Raw genomic sequence first — 27656 nt, forward strand, 5'->3', positions numbered from 1 at the left:
GTTTGTCTTGAATAGACCCCAGAAAGTCAATAAGAACTTGTCTGAAATGTAACTACATGGCACTCCAGAGGGCAGGTGCTACCACACTAAAAGCCCTGTCCCAATATTGTATGTATGCAGCAGACCTCCTGGTGGGCCCACCTGCTATTTGGGGTGGGTGGGTGTAGTTACCAAGGATCAACACATCTGCCGGCATTTTGGGACTCTCTTTGGGGGAATGGCCATGTGGGCTATAAGGTGAGCCCTCCCCTACTTCAGAAAGTCACTGCTAGGGATGGGAGAAAAATTTGAGCCCACTCACATTCGTAGATGAACTTAGCAAATCTGTGTTTTGCGAAATAACTTGCAAGCCGAAATGTAGCCATCCTTTGAAATCCTAGGGATATAAGAGATTTCTCCCCGCTGTCCATAATGTTATAGGCTTGGGGGGGGGGTCAATCTGGATGACCCTTCAAAAGCTATGGCTTGGGGATTGCCCTGGAACTCTAATGGGGTGGGCAGATCTATTGGGATGTTAATGCTGTGAGTTCCTCCATCCTATGCTCAGGCTGTATATATGTGTAAACAAAACTATATAATCCGAAAGATACTGCAGTCCCTGCTGACCCTTTTCCCAAGGACACTGAACCTGGATAGGTGCTAGAACCCCTAGTCTCTTGCTGCTCAGAGATTGGGGAGCATGCAACACTGGTGTCAGAAGTGGGCTTCCTGGAGGAGGAAGTATGAGCCCTTCCATCCCATGCTCAGGATGTATATATGTGTAAATAAAGCCGTATAATGCTAAAGACACCACAGTCTCCACCTACCTTCATTCCACAGAAACCAAAGTCTGAGTATGTGCTGGAACCACCAGATTCTCTTGCTGCTCAGAGATTGGGCTGTGTGTTACAATATCCATCACGTTCCCAGCTCTTACCTAATTTCTAAACATTATTATTATTATTATTATTATTATTATTATTATTATTATTATTATTATTATTATTATTATTATTATTTCAGCCAGCCTGGTGCAGTGGTTAGAATGCTGGACTAGGACTTGGGAGAGACCAGGGTTCAAATCCCCGACTTGGCCATGAAGCTCATTCGGTGGCCTTGGGCCAGTCACTGCCTCTCAGCCTAACCCACCTCACAGGGCTGTTGTGGGAATTAAACGAGGAGGGAGAGAACCACGCATGCCACCTTGAACTCCTTGGAGAACAAAGTGGGATATAAATGCAATATATCAGTCACAAAATAAAAAATAACCAAAGAGGTATCTGGGGTGGGAGTTACTCTCTGTGACAGCTGCTGCAGGAATTCCTGAGCGTGCACAGACATCCTCTCTCCAGGATTCACTGTTGCAAGGCAGGATGAGTTGGGAAGCAGGAGCTCAGCCACGCAGGTCTTTGGTTGCACTCACGTCCTCGCTGGGCCTCCTTAGCCAAAGCTGCCTCCTTCCCTTCCCTCCAGGACAGGCTGTTGATTCCAGGCACACATTCCGCACACCTGCTCTTGATCCCCTGTGGCTTTCTCCGCCTCCCCTGGCGACCTGCCTGGCCCAGCCTTCCCCTCTCAAGGAGCTTGCTCTGCAGCTCCACTCCATGCCCAGGGAGAGACCCCTGCCAGCCGCCCCTTCCCTCCCGTCCCCTCCCTCCCTCCGCCATCTCCTGGGATCCTTCGCTCGCTGGAGGCCGCAGAGAGCTCCGCAGGTGAGTGGACCTCCCCCTATTTCCCCACCCCAGCCACGTCCTGGCCCAGCTGGGCATTTCAGGGGCTCAGCAAACAGGGGGCTAACCTTCAGTCTGCCTGAAGCACCCCAGATTGCCTTGGCAAAGGAAGAAGAGGTTTCTGGGCATCGGTGCCATGGACCCAGCTGTTGTGGGTTGGGTCAAATGCTGCCTGAGACAGGCTGGGATCCCACCAGAGAGAGACTGGCACCCCACAGGGGTATTTCCACATGCTCATATAGATTCATAGAGTTGGAAGGGACCCTGCGGATCATCAAGTCCAACCCCCGGCAATGCAGGAATATGCAGCTGCCCCTTATGGGGATTTACCAGCACCATGCTCAAACCAGCTGAGCTATCCAGCTGATAGAATGCCCAGTATCATTTCTCCCCAGATCAGCCTTTGTGTGTTCACGTAGTCTTTGTTTGTTCTGAGAACTACCAAGTCAGACCCTTGGGTCCACCTAGCTCAGTACTGTCTACACTGACTGGCAGCTGCTCCTTGGGGTTTCAGGCGCAGGGGCGTCTCCTGGGAAGGTCTCCCAGCCCTGTCTGAAGATGCCAGGGATTGAATCTGTGACCTTCTGCCTGCAAAGGAGGTGCTCAACAACCAAGCTAAGATTCCAGTTCCAAACCAAGAGCTGCTTTACAGAGGATTGTAGAAATCTGCCTTATACTTCAACAGACCCTTAGTCCATCTAACTCAGTACTGTCTGCACTGACTGGCAGCAGCTCTCCAAGGTTTTAGACAGCGAGTCTTTTCCCCAGCCCTATTTTGAGATGTCACTGAGGATTGAACCTGGGTCCTTCTGAATGCAAAGCAGATGCTCTGCTGCTCAGCTACATGTCTTTATCTATGGAGATTCCAACTCAAACCCCACTTTTGTTTTCCTGCGGTAGCATCCTTGATTTGCTGCTGGCTCTTAGGCCTGGCGCTGTCCTGGTTGACTTAGCCTTGGTCAGGTGGAAGTGACGGCAGTGACCTGGCCTTACACATTTATCTCCTTTCCTGACCTTTGACCTCTCCAGTTTGTCTTTTTGTGGGACAGTTCCACCTTTGGTGACATTTCCTGTTGACAATCTTCCTGGCTGCTAAGATAAGCTGTTCAGATGCTGTGTTTGCAAGACCTGAGCTGTGTTGCAAACCACTTTGCCTGGATCGATTCAGCTCATGCTTGACAAGTGCTGCAGAACTTTCGAAAACATATTGAGTTGTGGAAAGGGACTGTTCTAAGGCCTTGGGCACTCCGCAAACAGACGGAAATGAATAACTAGCTCAGCGCTATGGTTTTGCAAGCAGAACTGACGGCATGGGCTTTCTCAGAATGGTGTCACCATTACTGGTGTATGATGACTACTAGCTGCTAACTCGTTCTCAGAGCCAAAACTAAACCGCCCAAGCGGAGAAGTATCAGCAGGCTTGCATGAACCTCCAGTTTTGCAAAAGTATGACAAATATTTAGAAAATAAACCCCTAAGGGAGAGGGAACCTCCCCAAACAGCCCACAAAGACGTAAGAAGAGCTTGCTGGAACAGGCCAATGGCCCATCTAGTCCAGCACCCTGTTCTCACAGGGGCCAATCAGATGCCCCAATGGGAAACCCACAAGCAGGATTCCAGCACAAAAGCACCCTCCCCTTCTATGGTTTCCAGCAACTGGGATTCAGAAGCATTGCTGCATCCAACTGTGAAGGCAGAGCACAGCCATCGTGGCTAATAGCCCTTGATAACCTCATGCCCGATGGGACGCGGGTGGCGTTGTGGGTTAAACCACAGAACCTAGGACTTGCAGATCAGAAGGTCGGCAGTTCGAATCCCTGCGACGGGGTGAGCTCCCATTGCTCGGTCCCTGCTCCTGCCAACCTAGCAGTTCGAAAGCACGTCAAAGTGCAAGTAGATAAATAGGTACCGCTCTGGCGGGAAGGTAAACGGCGTTTCCGTGCGCTGCTCTGGTTCGCCTGAAGTGGCTTAGTCATGCTGGCCACATGACCCAGAAGCTGTACGCCGGCTCCCTTGACCAATAAAGCGAGATGAGCGCCGCAACCCCAGAGTTGGTCACGACTGGACCTAATGGTCAGGGGTCCCTTTACCTTTACCTAACCTCATGCCCTGCGTCCCAGAGAAAATGGCCACTGTGAGAAGAGGATGCTCGACTGGATGAGCCACTGACCCAGCAGGCTCTCCTTATGCTCTTAGTTCCATCGCCTGCATGCCATAAGCATGGAGGGCAATGCTGGGCAGAGATCTCTGGAAGCCAACAAGCTGTGCAGATCCTCGCTGGCCCTTGTCCAGCCTTTCATGACAAAGAACTTTTCATTCTCGGCCCCTGCCCTTCACATTCCTTTGCCAGAGTACGTTCCTAGATAGGTATGCCTTGAATACCTGAGAATTCGCCTCCTTGAGAGGAACACCCGCACATTTGCTCTTGCAAATAAATCTCCCCAACAGAGTGTTGCGCACTTAATGCACCCCGCGTGAGCCACACACTGTTTTCGCCAGGCGTCTGAATGCATTACCTTTATTTTATCTTCATCATCTATTCAACGTACATCCCGCCCTTCCTCCCTAAGGTGCCGCGGGCAAGAAACTGATCAACAACAACATCGTTTGGAAACATCATGCAAACAGCTTTAAACAAATGCATTCACACAGCTGGTAGTTTCAGTGTCGTCTGGGACAGTGTTTTTCTGCCAGCCAAGGCCTGGGTAAAACTTTTTTTAAAAAAAATAATTCCTCCTGAAAGTCAATAATGAGGGAGGCAGATGCACCTCACGAGGGAGGGCATTCCACAACCAGGGAGCCACCACTGAATATGCCCTGTCCTGGGTCAACATCAAGCAGGCAGCCCAAAGAGGGTGGGTGGGGATACTGGGCAGCCCCCGGCCCAATGTTATCTACTTGGTCTACGTCTCTCCATGAAAATGTGCAGAATTAGAGCATGAGAGTGTTGGTCTAGGACTGCGGAGACCCAGATTCAAAACCCGCAAGCAGGACCTGAGCACAAGCACCATCTCCCCTTGCAGCAGTTCCCAGCAGCTGATGTCCAAAGCATTACTGCCTCTAGCTGTGGATCCATGCTAGCCTTCTCCTATGAGAATACGGGGTGGGGGGTGTCTTTCCAGTACTCCGCTTGTGAGCTTAACAACGTGCTCAACCTTATTAGGGCGGTCGCTTGATTAAAGAGATCTTATCCAATTCACCGCGTCGCTTTTGGGGCTGTAATCCTAAAGATGTTTACAAGGGAAGGAATGGATGGCAGCAGGTTGCCTTGAGTGGAGCCACCCTCCACGTTCCCTGGCTTCTATTTCCACAGACCTCTGAGATGATGGCTCACTGGCTGCTGCTGCTGCTGCTGTTGTGCGGTGTGTCTGGTAACATTCACTGCCCAGACCGGTTTGGTGCTTTCAGTGGCAGGGGCGTGGCCCTGCTGCTTGTGGACCTCACGCCCTCCAAGGAGGACAAGACAATGTCTGGAGCAGACTGCATGGAAGTGGGAGGGCCATTGACCTAGATAGCTTGCTATCATAACACTGGCTGGCAGCAGCAATGTCTCTCTGTGGCAGGGAGTCTATTCCCCAGCTCTACCTGGAGGTGCCAGCAGGGATTGCATGCAGAGCAGATGCTCTACCGGCCAGAACTACAGCCTTTCCTCTATAAACAGCCCAAGGCTCCAGTCCTCATTGTTCTGACTAAAAGTATAACACAGTAAGCTGCCTTTTGCCAAGTGAAACCACTGGTCCATCTGACTCAATATTATCTATACTGATTGGCAGCAGCTCTCCAAGGTCTTAGGGAGTCTTTTCCCAGTTTTGCTCGAAGATGCCAGCAGGGATTGGGCGCTTTGCATGCAAAGGAGACACTGTGTCCCACCCTGCTTGGTAATCCAATTGCTCCTGCTTTTCCTGATTGAACCTAGGAGCTTTTGCAAGCAAAGCTGATGCTTTGTCACAGAGCACCAGTCCTTCCCAGTCAGGAATGTAGAAAGCAGCTGCCTTAGAATGAGTCAGTCCGACTTTCCACCTAGTTCAGTATTGCTTACAATGACTGGCAACATGCAAAACAGGAGCTCAGTTACAGAGCTGCAGTCCTCCGCCTTTCCATCATCTCCTACGTGATTCTTTTTGATCTGGAGATCAATTCTGGGACTTTCCTTACTGAAAGCAAATCTTCTGTCCCTGAGCTACACACCTGGCTCCTGTCAGAAGCTTTCCTGTGGATGAGAGCCCACTTTTACCTAAGGCAGGGAACACATTCCTCTATTGTCAGGTGTATCTCTCTCTATGCACAAATGGGTGATAAGGAAACAAAATGGCAAAGAATGGCATTAAATGGCAATGGCATGCAACAGGTACAGTCCGTGGCAAGTCGATCAGAGCCGAAACGTCAGCAAAAAGACCATTTGAAGCAGCTGTAATTAGTGACAACAGAAATCATTTCTATGTGGTGGAAAATAGAGCCAGAGCTGAAATTCTTGCAGAATGAACCCAGTGGACCTTCACAACCCAAGAGAACCACCTTAGCACTGCTGAGTAAATCAGCCCCTGGAGTGGGATAGGAAACTGTTGTCTTGATTCAGACCTGAATGTATTGAATCAAACTATTCAAGAAGTTACCCTAAGAACATAAGAAGATCCTACTGGATCAAGCCAATCTAATCCAGCATCCTGTTCTTGCTGTGGCCAGCCAACGGAAAACCTGCACGCAGGATTTGAGCACAAGAGCTCTCTCTCCCATCTTGGCATTTCCAGGAACTCATATCCAGAAGCATTACTGCCTCCGACCATGTAAGCAGAGCATAGCCATCATGGATATTGAGTCACTGATAGCCTTATCCGCATTGAATTTGTCCAGTTCTATTTTACAGCCATCCAAGTTGGTGGCCATCACTGCCTCCTGTGGAAGTGATTCCATTGTTTAACTATTTGCGGCGTGAAGGACTTTCTTTTCTCTGGCCTGAATCTTCCAGCATTCAGCTTCATGGCATGTTCATGAGTTCTAGCATTATGATAGAGGGAGAAGAAACTTTTCTTTATCCTGCAATGCAGAAGGTTGGATTAGATGACATTTTGGGTCCCTTTGAGTCACTTTTCCCATGCCATGCATAATTTATTAAGTGTCTATCCTACCAACTCTCACTCACTTTCCCCCTGATCGACGGTGCCAAAAACACAGCAAAACCTTCACACCTATGGGAGTGGCTCCATCTCTGGATCATTCCGGATGCCCTTTTCTGAACTTCCGCCAGCTCTGCAACACCTTTTCTATTCAACAGCATCCGGCCAGCCTCTTTCACCCATCCCATCTCATCCCTGGCTGGTTTCCCTAAGCGATACAGGAACAGGGAAACTCAGCCCTCTCGTCCCAGATGTGCCGCAACGATCCCAGCCTATATGATGCAGAGGAATCCCGGGGAACAGGTTTGAGCCTCCGGGTCCTCTCAGCCAGGATGGAGCCAGGAAACTCCACCCACTGTTGCAGCCTATAATTTTCCCAAATTTCCCCACCTGCCTCACACTCCCAAGTCTTCCCGCTCACCATTCGGCTGCAGGTGCGCAGCAGGGGAGACCAAAGTTCCAGAAGCCATGGCCTCCATGGGAATCCAAGTCCTGGGCATCTCCCTTTCCATCATTGGTTGGCTGGGCTCGCTCGCCTGCTGCATTCTCCCCATGTGGAAAGTGGCCATCTCCCAGGAAGACAACATCCTGCTCTCCAAGCGCATCTGGGAGGGCCTGTGGATGAACTGTGTTATGCAGAGCACAGGGCAGATGCAGTGCACGCAGTATGAGGCCATCCTGGGCCTGCCACAGGACATCCAGGCTGGCCGGGCCCTGGTGGTCATCGCCATTGTGCTGGCGGTGGTGGGCACCTGCTTCGCCATCCTGGGCGGCAAGTGCACCAACTGCGTGGAGGAGGAAGTCCCCAAGGCCCGGGTCATCATCGCGGCTGGTGTCTTCTTCATCATCTCGGGATTCCTGCTTCTCATCCCCCTCTGCTGGACCACCCATGCCATCATCCAGGACTTCCACAACCCCATGCTCGCCTACAACCAGAGGCGGGATTTCGGGCCCTCCTTGTTCATCGGCTGGGCCTCCAGCAGCCTCCTGATCATCGGCGGGGCCTTGCTGTGCTGCAACTGCCCTCCGAAAAGTGAGAAGCCGTATTCAGCAAAGTACATGGCGGCGCGGTCCGTGCCTGCCAGTAACTACGTCTAAGGACCGTCCCCTTCTCCTGAGGGACCTTTCCACCATGAAGGCGACTGAGTAGGTTTTACTGCGGATGGAGAGGGACCCTCCTTCGCTGCCTGAGTCTCTCTCCCACCCCCCACACTTTGTGTCTTGACTCTGGAAGCAGCCTTTGTTTGCTGTGCCCACCAAATCCTAAAACAGGAACACGGCTAGGTTGACCACCAAAGCAGGCCAGGAACTGGCTTCCGTCACACTGCCTTTGAGCTGCAGAAGCAGAGTGACCTTCCAAACCACCCGGCGGATGTTAGATTTCTAAGCTGGACTGAAGCTTTTGAGGGAAGCTTCCTTGTGACTTTGAGACTCAAGAGCCACAAAGAGATGGGACTAACAGCCCCAGGATGGTGGGGGTTAAGGGTTTGTGTGTGTCTCTGTGTTCCAGGAGCATTTCTGGGTTTGCCTATTGTTAGAATCTGCATCTCGCTACCTGGCCTGGAACTGTGGAGTGGCAGGGGGAAGCCAGTGAGAGTTTGGGTGCTAAGACTCTGCATTGTGGTGTTGTGGTGACAAGTTAGGAACTAGCAGAGACCAGGGTTCAAATCCCCACTTGGGCACGAAGCTCACAGGGTGCAACCTTGGGGACCAGTCGCTGCCAAAAACGTTGTATCTGGGGCTAGGGACCTCCAGAGACTCTTCAGGTCAATTTCTGAACCTCTTTCCCTCTGGTTAGTGGCTCTAGCCCATTATTCAGTCAGTATATTTTTGGGGAAGTGGGTGTTTTCACCTATGCTGGCCTTCTTAGTGTGGCACCTTTCCATCAGTGCCCCCAGCCAGCAGGGCTGTGTGCTCCCATCAGCTACAGTAACATTCAACTATCCTGTTTTCTGTGGCCCAAGCGATGCTCTGAGGCTGATCTCTCCTTTGACAGCCAGGCTTTTCATATTCTGCCTCTGCCTGAATCAGGGATGCCCGAGTAGGAAGAGGGGGAGAAAGGTGGGAGAGAGACAGAGAGATAGAGAATCTCAAGTTAGGCATTCTGGTGTGTGTGCGTGTGTGTGTGTGTGTTTCAGTATTTTATTTTTGCATTTTCAAATTGCCTTTTATTTGATTGTAAATTCCATCCAGCAGCCTAGAAATGCTTTGAATAAATAACAAAAAAGAAGCATACCTTTCTGTCCTCTCCATTCCACATATTATACTCCTTTCATGCAATTTCTTTACATCATTTCTGTGCTGAGGGGGAAATGATTCACTTTCTCATTAACGGTTGCAAGATCCTCTGTCATCTTTTTGGGGCTGTGACGTTTAGCCTGTTAAGGGAGCCAGCTGTGGTGTAGTGGTTAGAGTGTCAGAATAGGACCTGGGAAAGACCGGGGTTCAAATTCCCCACCACCCCTGAAACTCACTTTGGGCCAGTCACTCACTCTTAGCCTCATCTACCTTGCAAGGTTGTTGTGAGGATTAAATGAGGAGGAAGAGAACCATGCAAGTCACTCTGAACTCCTTGGAGCAAAAAAGGTGGGATGTAAATGTCACAAATAAATATTAAATAAATTATGGGGGCTCTCGTGCCCCTTTTTCAGGGATTGTTTTCGATCACTGACCCTTATATATTTCTCTTTAGTTGTTTTTTGCTAGATCATTAACAACCTTGAAGGTCCCTGAGGTAGGGGGGGGGCAGAATTGAATAAACCCTGGCTTGTGTCTAAGGGCAGGGAGAAATTTGGTTTGGTTTGCATTTCAAGTTGAGCCTGATTTGCTCTCCCGAAACATTTTGCAAATCAAAAGTCATCCTTTGAAATCTGCAGCTCTCTGAATTTTGCACAACCAAATAATGTGTACATGAGGGGAAAGGGCACATTAAAAAATGCCAACATTCATGTAAATAATATTAAAATGCATTATATTGCAGGGGTTGGACTAGATTACCCTTGAGATTCCTACCAACTCTACAAATCTATTATTCCGCAATCATTTTGTAGCTACTTTCCCCACCTCCACGATATCCTTTCTGTTAGGTGAGGCAACAAGAACATCAGGTAAATATTCCTAATAGGACTGAACCACCTTTCCAGCTGCTTAGCGGGCGGGTGGGCAGGGAGGCAGGTGAGTCTTTTAGTAACCTGATTGCTCTGCCACCTTTGTGTTGGCACATTGGTAATTCCAAGGAAGAGGAAGAAGACACCGTATACCAGACTGGGGCGCGTGTGTGCCAGGGGTGGGGATAGAACTGGTTTTGAGAGGTAAAGAGCTGAGATAGGACTCTTGAGCAAGAAGAGGGGAAGTTTTGAGTTTGCAAACTGTTCAGAGGAACATCAGAAGCTGCCTTGTATGGAATCAGGTCATGGGCTCATCTAGCTCGGCACTGTCTAAAGTGATGGGCAGGATTTCAGACTGCAGCCTCCTGTGGAAATGAGTTCCATGGTTTAATTATTTCTGGCATGAAGAAGGACTTTATTTTCTTTGTCCTGAATCTTCCAGCATTCAGATTAATGACATGTCCTTGAGTTCTAACATTATGAGAGAGAGAGAGAACACATTCCAGTCAAGCCCCATCAGTGGATCAGATGAGAAATTTCAGCAAAGCAAATGCTCAAAAGGAAATGTTTTCTCTCTGACTTTCTCCTCCCCTTCTCTCTCTCTTTTGATGCGCTAAACATTCACAGTAGAAAACCTGATCAGTCAATGGGGCATGGTCTGCGGATGCCGGTCTTATACTGGTTGGGATGTCTTGCTTCAGCATTATAGCGGGGGCCACAGATAGATCTGAAGTCCATGTTTCTATAAAATATAAGCCATTTGGAGCTGTGTGGCGGGGAGGCCGGGCAAGTCTCTAGTTGGGATGCATCAATATTAGTCTGTTTCCATCCTTCTCACATAAACAGTTCCATACTATCTGCAGGGCCCTGCAGCCTTCTGAAGACTCCCAGCAGACAGCGAGAAAATGGCGAGAGCCACAGTTTAGCACATGGGTAGGCAAACTGAGGCCTGGGGGCCGGATCCGGACCAATCGCCTTCTAAATCCGGCCCATGGGCGGTCCGGGAATCAGCGTGTTTTTACATGAGTAGAATGTGTCCTTTTATTTAAAATGCATCTCTGGGTTATTTGTGGGGCATAGGAATCCGTTCATTATTTCCCCCCTCAAAATATAGTCCAGCCCTCCACAAGGTCTGCGGGACAGTGGACCGGCCCCCTGCTGAAAAAGTTTGCTGACCCCTGGTCCAGCAACATCATTCTGGAGCAACGGCAGGTTATTTCCTCACACCTACAGCTTCTTTCTTAGGTGGAGATGTTTTTGAACACCAGATGTTTTTGAACACCACTGTTCCCACGCGAGGGCTGAAGCAGGCAGGCCGTCCCTTGCCTCAGGCCGCCTCATGGCTTCACATCGGCCGCCATCTTGGGTGGGAGGGCAAACAGAGAGAGGGTGTGGAAGGAGGCACTCCTCCCTCATGGTCAGCGCCACAGAAGGAGACTCTTGCTCAAGAGGTGGCAATGCAATGCAGACTCCATGGGAGCCCTTGGGCCTCCTCCTCTCTGAGCCGGAAGCTGAGACTGGTCTCCTAGGGCTGGCAGCAGCTGACCTACAACCCCCTGAACTACACCTCCTCGCACCCGCTCCCTGCCAGGTGTGGCGGCCAGAAAAACAGGCTGTGGGCCTGCTCAAAGGCGGCTGCATTTGGGGTGGAGGTGTTTGTTGAGATCTCTTTGATAACTCAGCAAATGATTGCTCCATCTTCCCACCTGGCAAATTCGAACCTGTATACAAAAATGGAGTGGGATCTGAGAAGTAAATAACTTAATATTCATCTCTCGGCGGCAGCCTGGGGCTGTGTTGCCGAAACCTGGAAAACCTTTAATAATTTAGATGCTGGCGCTCTAGGGTTTGGCAAATTGCCCTTCTTGAAATGCTATCTCATAAGCTAAAAGTATCTAAGGGGCAGAGCTCAAATGACCGTATATATACGGTCTGTGTGTGTATGTATGTATGTAGTGCAATGTTAAGGGGTGCTCTCATTTTGACTCAAGAAAATCACCATTTTATAGTTCAAATCGGGGAAAATAAATACAGTAAATGGATAAAAGTACAAAGATTCACAAAATGTTTAGGGGCATGCATACCCCTGTGTACCCCCAGAAAAAAAGCTCTGTAGGTAGGTAGGTAGGTAGGTAGGTAGGTGTGTGCATGTAAACAGCCAGAGCTGTTTAGCTTCTTTGAATAAAGAGTCAACTTCACTGAAACTGGGTGTTTTATGGCTGACCTACTCCTGAATCTGGCTCCTGACAATATACAGTGGAACCTCAGTTTTCAAGCATCTCGGAAGTCAAACGTTTCAGCTTTTGAACGCCAAAAACCTAGAAGTAATTGCTTTGGTTTTCGAACGCTTTTCAGAATCTGAACGTGCCACATGGCTTCCGTATAGAGTTTTCTGGACGGAAATGCTTCCGGAAATGCACGCTTCAGGTTTCTAACGTTTTGGAAGTCGAACGGTCTTCCGGAACCGATTACATTCGAAAACCGAGGTTCCACTGTATTCAGAATCCCCTCAATCCAGACCCTTGAAAAGTTTGGGAAGCTTTATTTGGCATTCTCCCAACCCCAAGGCTCCTGCTTCCAACTAACCGCCCTCTGTGCTGTTTCCCCAGCAGGGGGGAGCACGATGGCGGTCCTGGCCTTGCAGATGGGAGGCCTGGTGCTGTCGGTCCTGGGCTTCCTGGGCGCCATCTTGGCCTGTGCCATGCCCATGTGGAAAGTGACGGCCTTCATTGGCTCCAACATCATCGTGGCCCAGGTCTTCTGGGAAGGGCTGTGGATGAACTGCGTCTACGAGAGCACCGGCCAGATGCAGTGCAAGGTTTACGACTCCCTGCTGGACCTCCCCGCTGACCTTCAGGCAGCCCGCGCCCTGGTGGTGGTCTCCATCGCCCTCTCCGCCCTGGCCCTGCTCGTGGCCATCACTGGAGCCGAGTGCACCCGCTGCGTGGAGGACCCGGAGGCCAAGGGGAGAGTCTCAGCAGTGGCCGGTGGGGGGTTCATCCTGGCCGGGCTGACTCTGCTTGTCCCCATCTCCTGGTCTGCCAGCGCCATCGTCAGCAATTTCTACAACCCCCTGGTGCCCGAGGCCTTGAAGCGAGAGCTGGGCATCTCGCTGTATGTGGGATGGGCAGCCAGCGCCCTCCTGGTCTTCGGAGGGGCCATGCTGTGCTGCCACTTCCCACAGAAGGGGAGCACCAAACCTTACCCAGTGAGATACTGGGCCGGGGGGAGGCACTCCACCCCAGGCAGCTATGCCCGGAAAGACTATGTTTGACTGTTATGTGGGGGCGCACCTCTCGCTTCAGGAGGGTAAAGGTTTCTCACTTTGTGCAGGGGGAGAACAAAGAAGCTGCATGTTGCTTCTTGAAAGTCACTCCTTGCCGGAGTATAAACTCAGGGAGTGTTTGGTACTAAAGGGACACCCATCCCTGGAATGACCCGTGATCAGGGAATGGTTGGAGTTGTAGTCAGTCCAGCAAGATCTAGAAGGCCACCGGTTCTCCAGCCATAGCAACCTTTGGCAGATCGAATCACATACCCTCCCAAGTGTCCCCGTTTTCCAGGGTCAGTCCCAAAATTACAGAAGCAGTCCCAGTTTCTGTTTTGATCCCACAATGTCACGATTTTCCTTTTTCCTCCCCTCCACACCTCGGAAAACAATTAAAAGTGGTGTGTGTGTAGTAGCTGCAAAAATGGAGTCCTGTTTATACTGAAAATAAAATTCCTGTACCAAATGAAATGGTGAAGCTGGCGTATGAATCCTTGAAGGAAAATGTCACCAATCCACTTAAAATTGCAATGCTTCAGCAGCGAGCCATTTTTAGGAAACATGTTGATTCCTTGATTGTAAATGGAGCCTTACGCTGTCTACTGTAGAGAAGTGAGCACCATTGTATTCAATGGAGCTTACCCTCAGGTAACTGGGTAAAGACTGTGCAGCTTCACACTGAAATCCTAAACATTTTTACTCAGATCTAAGTCCCATTGAGTTCAATGGGCTTTACTCTCTGATATGTTCCTGATCATTCTCACACTTACTATCATCATCATCATCATCATCATCATCATCATATTAGTATTATATCCCACCTTTTTTCCTGACAGGGACTGAACGCAGTTTACAGCTTAATTTTTTAAAAATTCCATTTATCTGTTGAAGGTGTACACACATTCCCTTCCCTCGCACCTTTTTTTCTTTACAACAGTCCTGTGAGGTAAGTTCAATCGGGAGGTTGTAATTGGCTCAAGGTGACTGATGTAAATGTGAATATGATGTATATGTTTGCAGCGAGATCAACTGCAGGAGAAGCTTCTTGATGTGGAAGAGAATGTCAGAGAAATGTTGGAGGATATGGAATCATGGAATCACAGAATCACTGAAATAGAGTTGGAAGGGGCTTCATCGAGTCCAACCCCCCGCTGCTATGCAGGAGCCACAGCTAAAGAATCCCTGACAGGCCCCCATCCAACCTCTGCTTAAAAACCTTCAACAAAGCAGAGCCTTTCTGAGAGAGTCAGTTCCATGTTGCTGGACGCCCAACTTCCATCAACCCAAGCTAGCATGAGGCTGTGTAATATTTCCAAAAGCATAAATCTGTGCTCGCACACCTTTGTTCAGCTTCTGCAAACCCCACCCACATTCGTCCTGTAAAAAGAGAGGAGGGAGAGAGGTGTCCTCCCTATGTAAACTTTGGTGTTTTAAAATAAGCAGTGACTCCTCAAAAAAGAGCACAAGGAAGTTGGTGCAGGTTGTAAACCAGGTGCAAAATGCAAATAAAAATACAACTTTAATGGAGCATTGATGTATCACCGCAGGGCTGTGCTGTGGCAATCTTGCCTTAAAGGCAAGAATCCCATTTGGCCGGGAAGACTCCCAAGCTGGGGCTTTTCTGCCCACAAGGAAGCTGTTGGAGCCAAGAGGTCCTGCGACTCCATTAATTGTGGGCAGGAAGTCAGTATTTATCTGGAGCCTTGATCTCCTTTAAATGGCCCACACCCATTGTTCTTTAGAAGGCATGCATGCACATTGTATTAAATCGCCAGGAACTGCTTTTATATATCCTTCTCTTCTCCATTAGGCTAAGTAAACTTTAGTTAAGTCCTTTACAGAAAGAAGCATTTTCTCGCTCTCTGTCTCGTCATCCCTTCCTCCCTTGCAGACTTGCCAAACTGAGTTATAACCCTGTTTTGCCCATTGGGGAACCGAGTTTGGCAACACGGAACTCACCCTTATCCATATTTCTGCAAGGATTTGCCGGTTTCAAGACCCTTGTTTCAGATTGTTTGGAGAGAGAAGGTGCAAACATTCACACATTTGGGCTTCCTTTTACGCTTCCCCATTTGGATTTAATATTTCTCTAGTTCCACCATTTTCTGAGAGTTTGTAGAGACTGTCCTGGGTATATAGGGTGTTAGGGGAGGGGGAGCAGATCTGGTGGGGAACAGATTGTGCTCCTTCCGGGGTAGCTTGTCCACGTTTGGTCCCCACCCTGCACTCAGCTCTCACATGTGACTCCCAGATCTTTTTCAGCATGTGATAGTGGCCACAGCCCTGCAATGGCTTCGACTGGCTACCTATATCAAATGAGGGTAGCTGGTGGGTCTAAAACCCTTGGCGAGTTAGGGGCTTTTCCTGCATGCAAAGACAGGCTCCAGAAGATTGAACGGATGAGACCAGCTGTGGGTCCAATGGGCAAGAAGGCAGTTTCTACACGTGCTGCAGAAGAAAGTGAGGGGCAGATGGGACCGTCAACCTGGGAAGGGAGCCCATCTAGGAGAAGGGAAACTCTGATCCTAAACCTCTGATGTCTTGCAGAATATCTTCGAGAGAAGAAAGGCTAAGGAAAGGGGCATCTTGCCCATAGAGGCTAGTGGCGCAGGGCGCCAGGGTGCAAAATTCTGGAGGGCGCCAGGGAAGAGGCGGAGGCTGGACGCAGCGCCTCCCGGCATCAGCTCGCCACCCTTGCCCGCATCCACCATGCGGCCAGCTGAGCCGAGAGCCAGCTCCGCCTCTGCCCCGCCGGAGGAGCTGCCCTCCAGCCACTGCCTGCCTCCTCCAGCCCTGCAAAGCTGGCCACGTCGCCGGCAGCGCCATCCTCCCTAAAAAAGGTTGGCAACTCTGGGAAGGGGGGGGCGTTGCTTGGATCTTCGCACCACGGCACCGGATATGCTTAAGACGGCCCTGGCTAAGGAGTAAACCCTACTCAAAGCTGGAGTGCAGCCCCTGAGACAGTTGGATGGCGCCTTGTACGCCTCCTTCTGGCAACTCCTGCAGCCAAGCTGGTGCCAAACGTCTTGCTCTGCCTTTCTTTGGACCACATCAGTGAGGCTGAGAGGGGGGTCTTGTCATCCAGGCAGCCTAGGACCTCCATACACACTGCCCAGGCCTGCGCCCCAGGGAGGTCACTTTGGTGCTGCAGTCTGACTTCACCCCAGAAGGTGCACTCCATTGCCTCTTGAGACAGACAAATGCCAACAACAGAAACTGTCTACGAAAATCTTAAGAGTGTTAGAAGAGCCTGCTGGATGAGGCCAATGGCCCATGTAGTCCAACATGTAATAATGTTCACACAATGACCCATCTAGACTAGCATCTGTTCTCACAGTGGCCAACCAGAGAAGGAAAGGGCTAACTAGTCACGATGACTATACTCTTCCTTCCCAGTTTGAGGCAGTAAACCCTCTGAATACCCTTTTCTGGAAACCACAGGAGGGGTAAAGGGCTCTTGTGCTCAAAGTTTGAGGCAGTAAACCCTTTGCTCTCGGCTTTCCCCACAGGGATCTGTTCAGCCGCTGTGAGGAGAGGATGCTGGATTAGATGGGCCACTGGCCTGATCCAGCGGGCTCCATTTATGTTCTTAATGCTGGTGCCCTCCCTGCCTTCTCAATGACTCTCCGCTCTCCTGTTCATTTTCAAGGTCCTTAACCAGGTATCCTTCCAGCTACAAATGTTTGCTTATTTTGGTTGCTAGGAGAAGCAATGCCAGGGCCAAACTAACAAAGGGTATATTGCCTGAGCTACAAATGAGGAACAATGAAGGAAAAAAACCTCACCACCACACACTTCCTTTTACTGCACCGAAAACTGATTTTGCTCAGAAACCTTGATGCCTCATTCATACCATGCATTTAAAGAACTACGGTGCCACATTAAACTCTCATAGATTCCCACAAAGAATACTGGGAAGTGTGGTTCGTTATGAGTGCAGTTGCTAGGTGACCTCCAATTCCCCTCAGAGAACTATAGCTCCCAGGGAAGAGGGGTTGACTATTAAGTCACTCTGGGAGTTGTAGCTCTGGGAGAGGGGAATAGGGGCCTCTCCCAGCAACTCTTAGCACCCTTAACAAACTACAGCTCCCATAATTCTTTGGGAGAAAGCCATGGCGGCATTGCAAAACTCTGAGAAGTGCAGATTTCTAAGGATAGCTGTGCTTCAGTTCTCATTGTTTTGGAAAATGCGACATCGATAAGCTGGGCTTTAAATGCAAATTGAACCCAATTTCTACCACGTTCTGAATCTGAGCCACTGCAGGAAGTTGAGGGAAGGCTGACCCAGTAAAAACTGAAATCTGCCTGTCCTAGCTGGGGTTGATGGGAGTTGTAGTCCAAAACGACATCTATGTGTATGTACCAAGTTGGAAAAATTTGCCTTTAAGATATATGAATGTCCCATGGCTATAGAAGCAGAAGCCGGGGGGGGGGTTCACGGTGATTATTTAGTGTCCAAAGGCACTCTGCACATGCTCAAAGGCACAGACTGCTTTATTAAATGCTCCACCCACTGGATAGCAAAGTTCCAACCTTGCAGGGTCTCTCAGCAAGTAGAGGAATGGCAGCTTTTCCTCACAAGACAGGGCTCTTTTGATACAGGTACACTACGCCAGGGATGTACTCCACACACTGTGCAGACTCCTTCTCCGATGTCGCCCGCTCCCATGCCTCAACTTCCTGCTCCATGACTTTTCGCCACAGTCCCCGCTGCTCCAGCTCGTTCAGGACTTGCTGCAGTTGGGCCTTGTATTCCAGGTTGCCTGTGTTGCTCCGGGTGGTCAGGCACAGGTAGCCTCCTGTTATTAAAGGAGGATGTTGATCAGGTCCAGGGAAAGCCCTGACAGCATCACAGGGGCTTTTCCACACTTGTCCTGCTGCTTTCCCCCCAGGGGAAACCGCTATTCCTGCCCCCCCAAAAAACATTGGTGAAACTGACCCAAAAAAATTCCTCATCTGGACAGAATCATTGGAGGACAGGATGAAGGGAGAGAGAAGGAAATCTGCATTGGCTAAACGGAGAAGGCCTTTCTCCATCACACTTCCATACAGATTAAAGTGTGGAGATTAAATGTGTCCAATCCTGTGGGGAACATAGTGGAGGACTGAACATGAAATTTCAAGGAGAGTACAGCTCTTTAAGGGGGGCATTTCTTTTTTTAAAAAAACCCCACAATACCACAGCAAAGTTTAAGAAACATGGCTGTCAATCCTCACTCCTGGCTGTCAAAACAGTTTTTAAAACTCCAATATAAACACATGTTAAAAGGCATTTATGCCTTTCATACATTCACTTGAAGAGCACGGGAGAGGCTTAAAAGTGGTTCAGTGTGACTGGTCTGAATTCAAGGAAGTCTTTTCCGAACAACCAACAACAACCAACAACAAGCAAGTGAACTATCCCTCTTCCCCAGCTCCACTGGAGTAGATCTCCTTGGCTGTGGCTGGTTAAAAAGGTCTCCCAGCACCATCTAGCGGCCACAGATTCATGGTGGATCAGCCCAACCGCTTGCAGTGCAGGAATCACAGCTGAAGAATCCCTGACAGACCCCCATCCAACCTCTGTTTAAAAACCTCCTTTGAAGGAGATCCCATCACCTTCCAAAGGAGCCCATTCCGCTGCCGAACAGCTCTAGCTGTCAGGAAGTTCTTCCTAATATTTGGTAGGGATCTCCTTCCTTGCCATTTGAAGACATTGGTTTGGGTCATCCACACTGGAGCAGCAGAAACAAGCTTGCTGCATCTTCCATGTGACAGCCCTTCAGGGATTGGAAGATGGTTATCCTCTCAGTCTTCTTTTCTCCAGGCTAAACAGACCCAACTTCCTCAACTGTTCCTAATCTGGCTAATTTTCCAGGCCCTTGATCCTTTTGGTTGCTTCTCCTCTGCACACATTCCAGTGATGAACCTAGGTGATGCTTCCTGTTTTACACACACACACACACACACACACACACACACACACACACACACAACCCCCACTGCAACAGGGCATCTCCGGCTAAAACCCCACCTGGTTTGGTGACACGAAGCAACTCTGGAACCACGCTGGTGGGCACCTGTCCTTCGCTGAGCGCCCCCACGATCACAACAGCGTCATAGCACCCTGGTCAGAAGCAACAGCACCGGTTATTTATTTGTATTTTTTCATTTTAAAAAATAGCCTAACACTTTGAATTGGGGCTCAGGGATGAACAGGCAAATGGCACAGGTGTTTAAGGACAGGTGTAACATGCTCCTTGGCAGAAAAGCCCATCAGGTTTCTGGTCGCTGTGTTTTGCACAAGCTGCAGTCTCCAAACCATCTTCAAGGGCAGCCCCATGGAGAGAGAATTACAGGAGTCCAGATTGGGGAGGTTATTGTTTTGTTTTTACTACAGCATGAACGGCTGTGCCCAGGAAGAGTTCACACTGGCAAACCAGACGGAACTGCGAAAACAGCACTTGGGTCTCAAGTGATGTAATGGGCTGGCTAGATCACGCTTCCTCAACCTCGGCCCTCCAGACATTTTGAGACTACAATTCCCATCATCCCTGACCACTGGTCCTGCTAGCTAGGGATCATGGGACTTGTAGGCCAAAAACATCTGGAGGACCGAGGCTGAGGAAGCCTGGGCTAGATGCAGAGGAATGGTGGGAGGAAGCAGCTGGGGAACTCTCCAGGGAAGAAGGCTCATAGCCAGGGGATTGGTGGTGGGACGATGCTGAGTGGTCAGAGGGGGAAGACTAGGAAGTGAAGGTGTCGGAAGCTGAAGAGGTAACAGGGTTTAGTGAACAGGAAGGGTCTGTGGCAGAGAGAAGTCCAGAATCAGAGACAGAAGCTGAAGCAGGAGAGGAGGGAGGCCAAGAGGCAGAGATCAGGCAGGCTGATTAAGAGGCACAGGTGTCTTCCCCTCCTGCTTCCCCCTTCCCCTCTGGTCTCCCGGAACCACATAAGAGGTATGAAGAGGGAGGAGTAGAGTTGGATGCACCGGTGCAGTCTCAGATTGCTTGGGAAGGACCCGGGAGAGGAGGAGGTTTGGCCAGCTGTGGGAAGGCAGGGACCTTCAGTCCCCACAACTGACTCATAGGGGCAAGATCTACTTGCTGTGCTCATTAGGCCTGGCGCTACTGAGCAGACCTTGTTTCTTCTCATAGTTAACTTCACTTGCTCCGTGTGATTTATTGCTGACCTACTCCTGACAAGTGACAGACTGTTGTCATTCTGGGAGTAGCCCCAGACGATGCACCAGGTCCTTTGGGGTGGGTTCCAGAGGTTAATGCAGGGAAGCAGCAGCAGCAGCATCACCTTGTCCACCCCAGCCTCACCTCACCCCCTGCACCCTAACTCACACCCACTCAACCCATTTCTCAGGAAGTGGTGCACCCCTTGGCCCTGTTACCTTCAGGAGCTGGTAAGGCTTCCTGGCCCAAGAGGCACCTCTTCAGATCCTGGTAGATCCCCTTGCGACACGCGTGTTCCAGCATCCCCTGGCTGCCATCCAGGCCGTGGAGGCGGCAGAAACCTTTTGCCTGAAGCTTAGAAGGTGCAGCTTAAGTCACATGACATCAGCCTGGAACCACACCCACTCCTGCTTGCCAATCAAACGCGAGCTTACTGGACACCACAAGAGCAGGAGCCAGATGGGGATGGTGTCAGGGTAGCTGGGCGATATCTAGTTTTCAACATTGCGATAGATCACCAGCTAAACATCATAATATACCGATACAGTGTCTGAAATAAAGATGGGGAGCTCTGCAGAGCTACCAACTTGGATACTTTAAAAGAGGACTAGGCAAAATTGTGGAGGATAATAAGGGTTTAAATGGCTACTGCTCTGTCTCCACAGGTGGATGTGGGCCCCAGGCTGCAAAATATTCCCTGCCCCAGTTTAACCGATGGATCAACTCCAAACAGCAGCACAAAAATATTAATGAACCTCCTAATCCATTAAAAACTAGATTCAATGAAATAAGACCCTGTGACTCAAGTGGCAGCCTCATTAAGATGCCCGTCTTTCCCAGAGACGAGAGCACCATCAGACTGGGGCAGTTCACAGCAGGGTGAGATCACTGTGCCCCAAATAACTTGATACATTAGCTGACGGTCCCCAGGCCTGGCCAATGACACGGGTAGAGACACACCCCATGATGCCCTCTGCTGAGATTGGGCTGGGGTGCCCCAGTTACCTCCTTGGCCACAAGTCCTGTGCCACAGGCCACATCGAGCACTAGAGCGTCCTGGAGGGGTTCCTGGAAAACGGAGGCCAAGCAGGCAGCAGCCAGTCGGGGGGCTTGATACTGCAAGACAGCAACATCCTACAGGATAAAAGAGGTCTAGTCAGGAAAAGGGTGGGGACCGAACTTCATAAGTAGGAGCCCAATGGATCAGGCTAATGGCCTATCTGGTCCAGCATACTGTTCTTACAGTGGCCAACACAAACACATGAGCACCCTCCCCCTACGGTGGTTTCCAGTAACAGGTTGTTGTTGTTGTTGTTGTTGTTGTTGTTGTTGTTGTTGTTGTTGTTGTTATTATTATTATTGCTATTATTAGTTCGGGTTGCCCCAGCCACTCTGGGTGGCTTCCAACAGATATAAAAAACATAATCAAACATCAAATATTAAAAAAAACTTCCCTGAACAGGGCTGCCTTCAGATGTCTTCTAAAAGTTGTATAGTCATTTATCTCCTTGATATCTGATGGGAGGGCATTCCACTTCTCGCAGTGACGAGGAAACCACCAGAAGGCCCTCGCAGCTGGACCTCAGTGTCTGGGCTGAATTCAGAAGCATTACTGCCTCCTTTAAAGCCATCCAAGTTGGTGTCCAGTGCTGCCTCCTGTGGGAGGGAGTTCCATAGTCTAACCATGCATTGCGCGAAGAAATCCTTTCTTTGACGAGTCCTGAATCTCTGAACATTCAGCTTCACTGGTCCACAAGTTCTAGTGCTATGAGAGAGGGAGGCAAACTTTCCTCTACCCACTTACTCAATGTCGTGCTTAATTGTATAAACTCCTATTATGTCAGCTCTTTTTTCCAAACTAAAAAGTCGCAAATGCAGCAACCATTCTTCATAGGGAAGTTGCTCCACCCCCTGTATCATTTTGTTGCCCCTTTCTGAACGTTTTCCAACCGCCCAGCATTGGTACTTTTAACCCCTTGCACCATACGTCTAATAAAAATACCGTGTTGGCTGCAGGAGGTGAAAGGAAGGTTTGTCAAACACAGAACTTATGGCTCTGCTAGGAATTGTACTTTTGGCCTTTTCACATCCAAAGAAAACATTCCATTCCCCCTGCCGTCCTGATTTCATTGATCCAGGTGTTCCAGGGCAGTTGGAGAGCAGGTATCTTGGGCTCTGCCCAGTTCCAGGGAACCTTGGCTGAGATGGAGACATTTGCGGTAAAAAAATCCTCCTTGCCCCAAACAGGTTGAGCCTGGGGAGGGACTGGCAAGGCGGAGCAAAAGCTATCAGCATTTCGGATTTTTCAGTCTAGAGAAAATGCGAGCCAGAAGAGACACGGTTAGGCGTTTATAGGATAGAGAATGGTCAGAGGAAAGTTTTCTTCTCTCTCCAAGGAAACCAAATGTTGGAAGTTTCAGGACAGAGAAAAGAAAGTCCTTCACACAGGGAATAGTTAAACTATGGAACTCACTGCCACAGGAAGCAGTGAGGGCCACCAACTTGGATGGCTTTAAAGAAAGGATTGGAGGAATTCACGGAAGAGTGAACTATTGATGGCTACTAGCCATGATGGCTCTGCTCTGCTTCCAGAGTCGGAGGCTGTGATGCTTCTGAATACCAGTTTCTGGAAACCACAGGAGAGGACAGGGCTCTGGTGCTCAGGTCCTGCTTTTCATTGGGGCATCTGGGTGTCTGCTGTAAGAACAGGATGCTGGACCACATGGGTCATTGGCTGAATCCAGCAAGTTCTTAGCACATGGGAGATGAGTGGAGAAAAGGATGTGCTTGTGGCTAAATGGCCATGGTAAGGATGGATGGAGGATGGACCTGTCATTTTCAGACCTCTCTTTCTCATTTGTCCAGTCTTGAATTCACTTCTCTGCATTTCTGCATACATTTGCATTTTTTAAAAAAATCCGCAGGAAAATTCATCACCATTTTCGTGTGAATTTCTTCTAATATACCGATTTTCCTGTATGCAGTTTTGACCAGCAAACATTTCTGAAAGCAATTTCCCCTAATATAATCCATTTCTGTATGTTGTTTTTAGTGGCATATTTATTCTTACGCACGTTTTCTGCTAATATATGCATTCGTGTAACCGTTGGGAGAGCTGCATGGCAAAATATGGAGTACTGCAAATTTTGAGGGGTGGTTGTGGTTTGTATTGTTCTGGAAAGAACCTGTTCACCTGCAAATGTGAACTGAATCAAAATTCTCTCCCAAACCTAACTGGTAACTGACTCCTTTTTTAACTCCCGTCCTGATTAATTCACCCTCCTTCTGATATAAGCAATTCTTCTCTCTGGCCTCTTCACTTGGTTGGATTCCATGTGAGGCATGGATAGTCAAATTGCGGAACCCGTGGCCACAGGAAGAAAAAATGACCACCAAGTCGGATGTCTTTTTAAGAGGATTGGATAAATGTGTGGAGGTCAAAGGCTACAGACGACAATAATAATAATAATAATAATAATAATAATAATAATAATAATAATAATTTATTATTTGTACCCCGCCCATCTGGCTGGGTTTCCCCAGCCACTCTGGGCGGCTTCCACAGAAACCAAAAAACACTAAAATATCATACATTAAAAGCTTCCCTGAATAGGGCCGCCTTAAGATGTCTTCTGAATGTCAGGTAGTTGTCCATCACCTTGACATCCGATGGGAGGGCATTCCACAGGACGGGCGCCACCACCGAAAAGGCCCTCTGCCTGGTTCCCTGTAGCTTCGCTTCTCGCAATGAGGGAACTGCCAGAAGGCCCTCGGCGCTGGACCTCAGTGTCCGGGCAGAACGATGGGGGTGGAGACGCTCCTTCAGGTATACTGGGCCGAAGCCGTTTAGGGCTTTAAAGGTCAACACCAGCACTTTGAATTGTGCTCGGAAACGTACTGGGAGCCAATGTAGGTCTTTCAAGACCGGTGTTATGTGGTCTCGGCGGCCGCCCCCAGTCACCAGTCTAGCTGCCGCATTCTGGATTAGCTGTAGTTTCCGAGTCACCTTCAAAGGTAGCCCCACGTAGAGCGCATTGCAGTAGTCCAAGCGGGAGATAACTAGAGCATGCACCACTCTGGCCAGACAGTCAGCGGGCAGGTAGGGTCTCAGCCTGCGTACCAGGTGGAGTTGGTAGACAGCTGCCCTGGATACAGAATTGACCTGCGCCTCCATGGACAGCTGTGAGTCCAAAATGACTCCCAGGCTACGCACCTGGTCCTTCAGGGGCACAGTTACCCTATTCAGGACCAGGGAGTCCTCCACACCAGCCCGCCCCCTGTCCCCCAAAAACAGTACTTCTGTCTTGTCAGGATTCAACTTCAATCCATTAGCCGCCATCCATCCTCCAACCGCCTCCAGGCACTCACACAGGACCTTCACCGCCTTCACTGGTTCTGATTTGAAAGAAAGGTAGAGCTGGGTATCATCTGCATATTGATGGACACCCAGTCCAAACCCCCTGATGATCTCTCCCAGCGGCTTCATATCGATGTTAAAAAGCATGGGGGAGAGGACAGAACCCTGAGGCACCCCACAAGTGAGGGCCCAAGGGTCTGAACACTCACCCCCCACCACCACTTTCTGAACACGGCCCAGGAGAAAGGAGCAAAACCACTGTATAACAGTGCCCCCAGCTCCCAACCCCTCTAGACGGTCCAGAAGGATGTTATGGTCGATTGTATCAAAGGCCGCTGAGAGATCCAGCAGAACTAGGAAACAACTCTCACCTTTGTCCCTAGCTCGCTGGAGATCATCAACCAGTGCGACCAAGGCAGTTTCAGTCCCATGATGAGGCCTGAACCCTGATTGGAAGGGATCCAAATGGTCTCTGCCTCCACAGTTCGAAGCAGCAATGCTTCTGAATACCAGCTGCTGGAAATCACAGGAGGGGAGAGTGCTGCTCCTGCGGCCAAATCCTGCTTGCGGGTTTTCCATAGACATCTGGCTGGCCAATGTAAAAACACATGGATCACATGGGCCATTAGCCTGGTCCAGCAGGAAATACTTATAATATTGTGTGTGTGTGTTGAAATATCTTCTTTTCATTACCTGCTACCTGCTATTATTTATTTTTATACCACTCTTCCTTCCAGTGGGAAAGACCCTTTTGATTTTTCAGCCTTCCCCAACTGTCCAGATATTTTGCACCCCATCAGCCCCCAAAGCAAGCCTGCTCAATGGCGGACTGCCTTCCTGAGGCTGGCACTCTACACATGCCCAAGAACACCCTCTCTATTATTAATTATTGTGCCCAGGTGGAGAAGATGGGTTTGGGGGGATTTAAATTCAGAAGGGGGGGGGGCTTTGCCAAAATTGGCCCAAAAGTTCACCAAGCTAGATATCCACTTTATTTTAGAAGCACCAGCTGCCTCTGAGAAGCCCACAAGCAGGCCTGTTATTTGCCCAACTATCTCATGCATCCTGTGGCTGCAATGGGTGTCAAGGTAGATTGCCTCTGAACATGGAGGTTCTATTTAGATGAGATGATGGTGGGACCTCTAGCCATTAATTTATTACTTATTTACGTATTCCTTTTATATCTCAGCTTCCCCTCCAAAGGAGCTGAAGGTGAAGCAAATGGTTCCCCCTCTCCTCATTTCATATCTACAGCAACCCTCTGAGGTAAGGGCAGGCTGGGAGACAGCGAACCCAAGGTCTCTGAGCCTCATGGCTGAGTGGTAGATTTGAACCCTGTTACCCCCAGGTCCTGGTCCGACATTCAATTTCTCTAATCCCCACCCCCAGTTTGCCCTTTAAAATGATGGCTAAACTGCTGACCCGGGATTCATGGGAGGAGAGAGAAAGGCAGAACTCTGCACGCGCTCAAGAGTCTCCTTAGGGAATGAAAGAGAAGAATGGTCCCAGGAGGCAGAGGGGACGAACTAAGGGCAGAAGCGAAGCGGGGTAAGGAGGGGGTGGAGGAGGAGTAACCTCTTCGTATTCCGGAGCCCAGCCGTCGTAGAAACGGAGCTGCTGCTCCGGATCGCCTTCGTGGTGCACCTGGGCGACGCGGCGCTGAACCTCGGCTAGGCGGCCGCTCCCTGCGCGGTCATCAGCCATGTCCGATCCGCCCCTCCGCGGCCGCCTCCTTCCCGGCTCCTCCTCTCTCGCCCGCCTCTCTCCTTGTCCTTCCCCCGGCAGGCTTGGGGGAACTCTAAGGAGTCGGCTTTTAACTTGTGCTGCGCTCTTTTGTGCTAGTTGTGTTTCTTAAAGCATGGTTTTAATTTTGTAATAATTGTTTTTTCAGCGGTTATTTCCCACGTTTTCTCTTTCTGTGCCTATGTGCCGTTTTAATTTGTGTAACCCGCCTTGAGTCCCAGTTTGAGGAAAAGGTGGGGTATATAAGCGGATCTCAGGGTCATAGATTCCAACCGCACGTTGACATGGGCTTAACCTGGATTTTTGTGGAGGGGGGCAGGCTTTATCTGTTAGGGGGGCAGAACCTCAGTTAAGTATTTCTATTGCTTTACTTGATGGGGGGCAGCTGCCCCCTCCCTGCCCCCCTTGGCTACGCCCATGCATGTTGGGCAAAAGATTCCTGCATTGTGCAAGGTTTGATTAGAACTCTACAATTTTATGGTTCTATAACAACATCTGGCAGCCCAGTCCCCCATTCATGTGGCCACACTCGGGATTTTGGTGATGGCATATATATATGTGTATTTAAAAGCTTTAGCAACTAATCCACACCTAATGACCCACCTAAGTGGTACTCAGAATATCACTCAAGAAATCACTCAAGATATCCCTCAAGTAATTAAGGAACAAAAGAAGAAAAGGCACACTAACCTGGGAACTTCCTCTCTGCCCAGAACGTTGGAGGCTATACACCACACCCCCTCAACAGTATTTATAGGAACTCAAACACTGAGATCCTGCTCTGTTCCAGTAACAAGAAGCCGAAAGCACCAGCCTGAAGATGACGAGTGAGACCTCGTCGAAACGTCGCCTAGACACCCCAACTCTTACACGGGAAGACACCCGAAGACACCAAAACCTGCATATATATATATATATATATATATATATATATATATACGAAAACAAATATATATATATATATATATGGATGAATTAAATTTTAGGACAGCAGTCTTTTGTGTGTGTCCCCTAAATTGGCTGTGCATTTTTTCAATCTGCCTGAGAAACAGCAGAAATGGGGGCTGTTCAGCCCAGCATCTTTGGAGGCTGGGGTAATAGGGCTCCCATGGCAACCAGGGTACCACTCTCCATGGCAACCATCCCATATCATTTGTACAGGGAGTCAGAATGCCAAGGCCTTATTTGGTGGGAC

The 27656-nt window shown here is 49.5% G+C and overlaps 3 protein-coding genes across 6 annotated transcripts; 2 read left to right on the top strand and 1 right to left on the bottom strand.

Annotated features, from left to right (window-relative positions):
* Positions 1 to 1551: 1551 nt before the first annotated feature.
* LOC310695292 (claudin-4-like) lies at positions 1552 to 14725 on the top strand. Of its 3 annotated transcripts, none has more exons than XM_083479467.1 (2): positions 1552 to 1691; positions 12540 to 14725. In XM_083479467.1, the coding sequence occupies exon 2, from the start codon at positions 12554 to 12556 to the stop codon at positions 13202 to 13204; it is 651 nt and encodes a 216-aa protein (XP_083335593.1). In that variant the 5' UTR covers positions 1552 to 1691; positions 12540 to 12553; the 3' UTR covers positions 13205 to 14725. The 3 variants fall into 3 exon arrangements, with proteins under 3 accessions (XP_083335593.1, XP_083335595.1, XP_083335594.1); XM_083479469.1 differs by having other exon boundaries at positions 1569 to 1691; positions 12543 to 14725; XM_083479468.1 differs by lacking the exon at positions 1552 to 1691 and adding an exon at positions 9209 to 9930.
* LOC310695294 (claudin-4-like) lies at positions 7070 to 9058 on the top strand. The gene has a single exon (XM_083479471.1). It carries the CDS (start codon positions 7292 to 7294, stop codon positions 7919 to 7921), a length of 630 nt encoding a protein of 209 aa, XP_083335597.1. The 5' UTR covers positions 7070 to 7291; the 3' UTR covers positions 7922 to 9058.
* Positions 14726 to 17674: 2949 nt separating the features above from the next.
* On the bottom strand, positions 17675 to 26476 carry METTL27 (methyltransferase like 27). 2 transcript variants are annotated; one of them, XM_083479462.1, is made up of 5 exons: positions 26294 to 26469; positions 21367 to 21495; positions 20580 to 20715; positions 19212 to 19304; positions 17675 to 17997 (listed from the first exon to the last, which is right to left on the bottom strand). In XM_083479462.1, exons 1-5 carry the CDS (start codon positions 26420 to 26422, stop codon positions 17774 to 17776), a joined length of 711 nt encoding a protein of 236 aa, XP_083335588.1. In that variant the 5' UTR covers positions 26423 to 26469; the 3' UTR covers positions 17675 to 17773. The 2 variants fall into 2 exon arrangements, with proteins under 2 accessions (XP_083335588.1, XP_083335589.1); XM_083479463.1 differs by lacking the exon at positions 21367 to 21495 and having other exon boundaries at positions 26294 to 26476.
* Between the last annotated feature and the right edge of the window lie 1180 nt (positions 26477 to 27656).

Source organism: Podarcis liolepis (assembly GCF_965112155.1).
Source record: "Podarcis liolepis genome assembly, chromosome: 16".
Lineage (NCBI taxonomy): Eukaryota > Metazoa > Chordata > Lepidosauria > Squamata > Lacertidae > Podarcis > Podarcis liolepis.

Excerpts from the sequence above, each read along its gene's own strand:
- LOC310695294 (XM_083479471.1), top strand. The coding sequence starts at position 7,292 with ATGGCCTCCATGGGAATCCAAGTCCTGGGCATCTCCCTTTCCATCATT.
- LOC310695292 (XM_083479467.1), top strand. The coding sequence starts at position 12,554 with ATGGCGGTCCTGGCCTTGCAGATGGGAGGCCTGGTGCTGTCGGTCCTG.
- METTL27 (XM_083479462.1), bottom strand. The coding sequence starts at position 26,422 with ATGGCTGATGACCGCGCAGGGAGCGGCCGCCTAGCCGAGGTTCAGCGC. Across the intron at positions 21,496-26,293 it reads GGGCTCCGGAATACGAAGAG|GATGTTGCTGTCTTGCAGTA; the intron begins GTTACTCCTCCT and ends TTTATCCTGTAG. Across the intron at positions 17,998-19,211 it reads GCTTCGTGTCACCAAACCAG|GAGGCTACCTGTGCCTGACC; the intron begins GTGGGGTTTTAG and ends CTTTAATAACAG.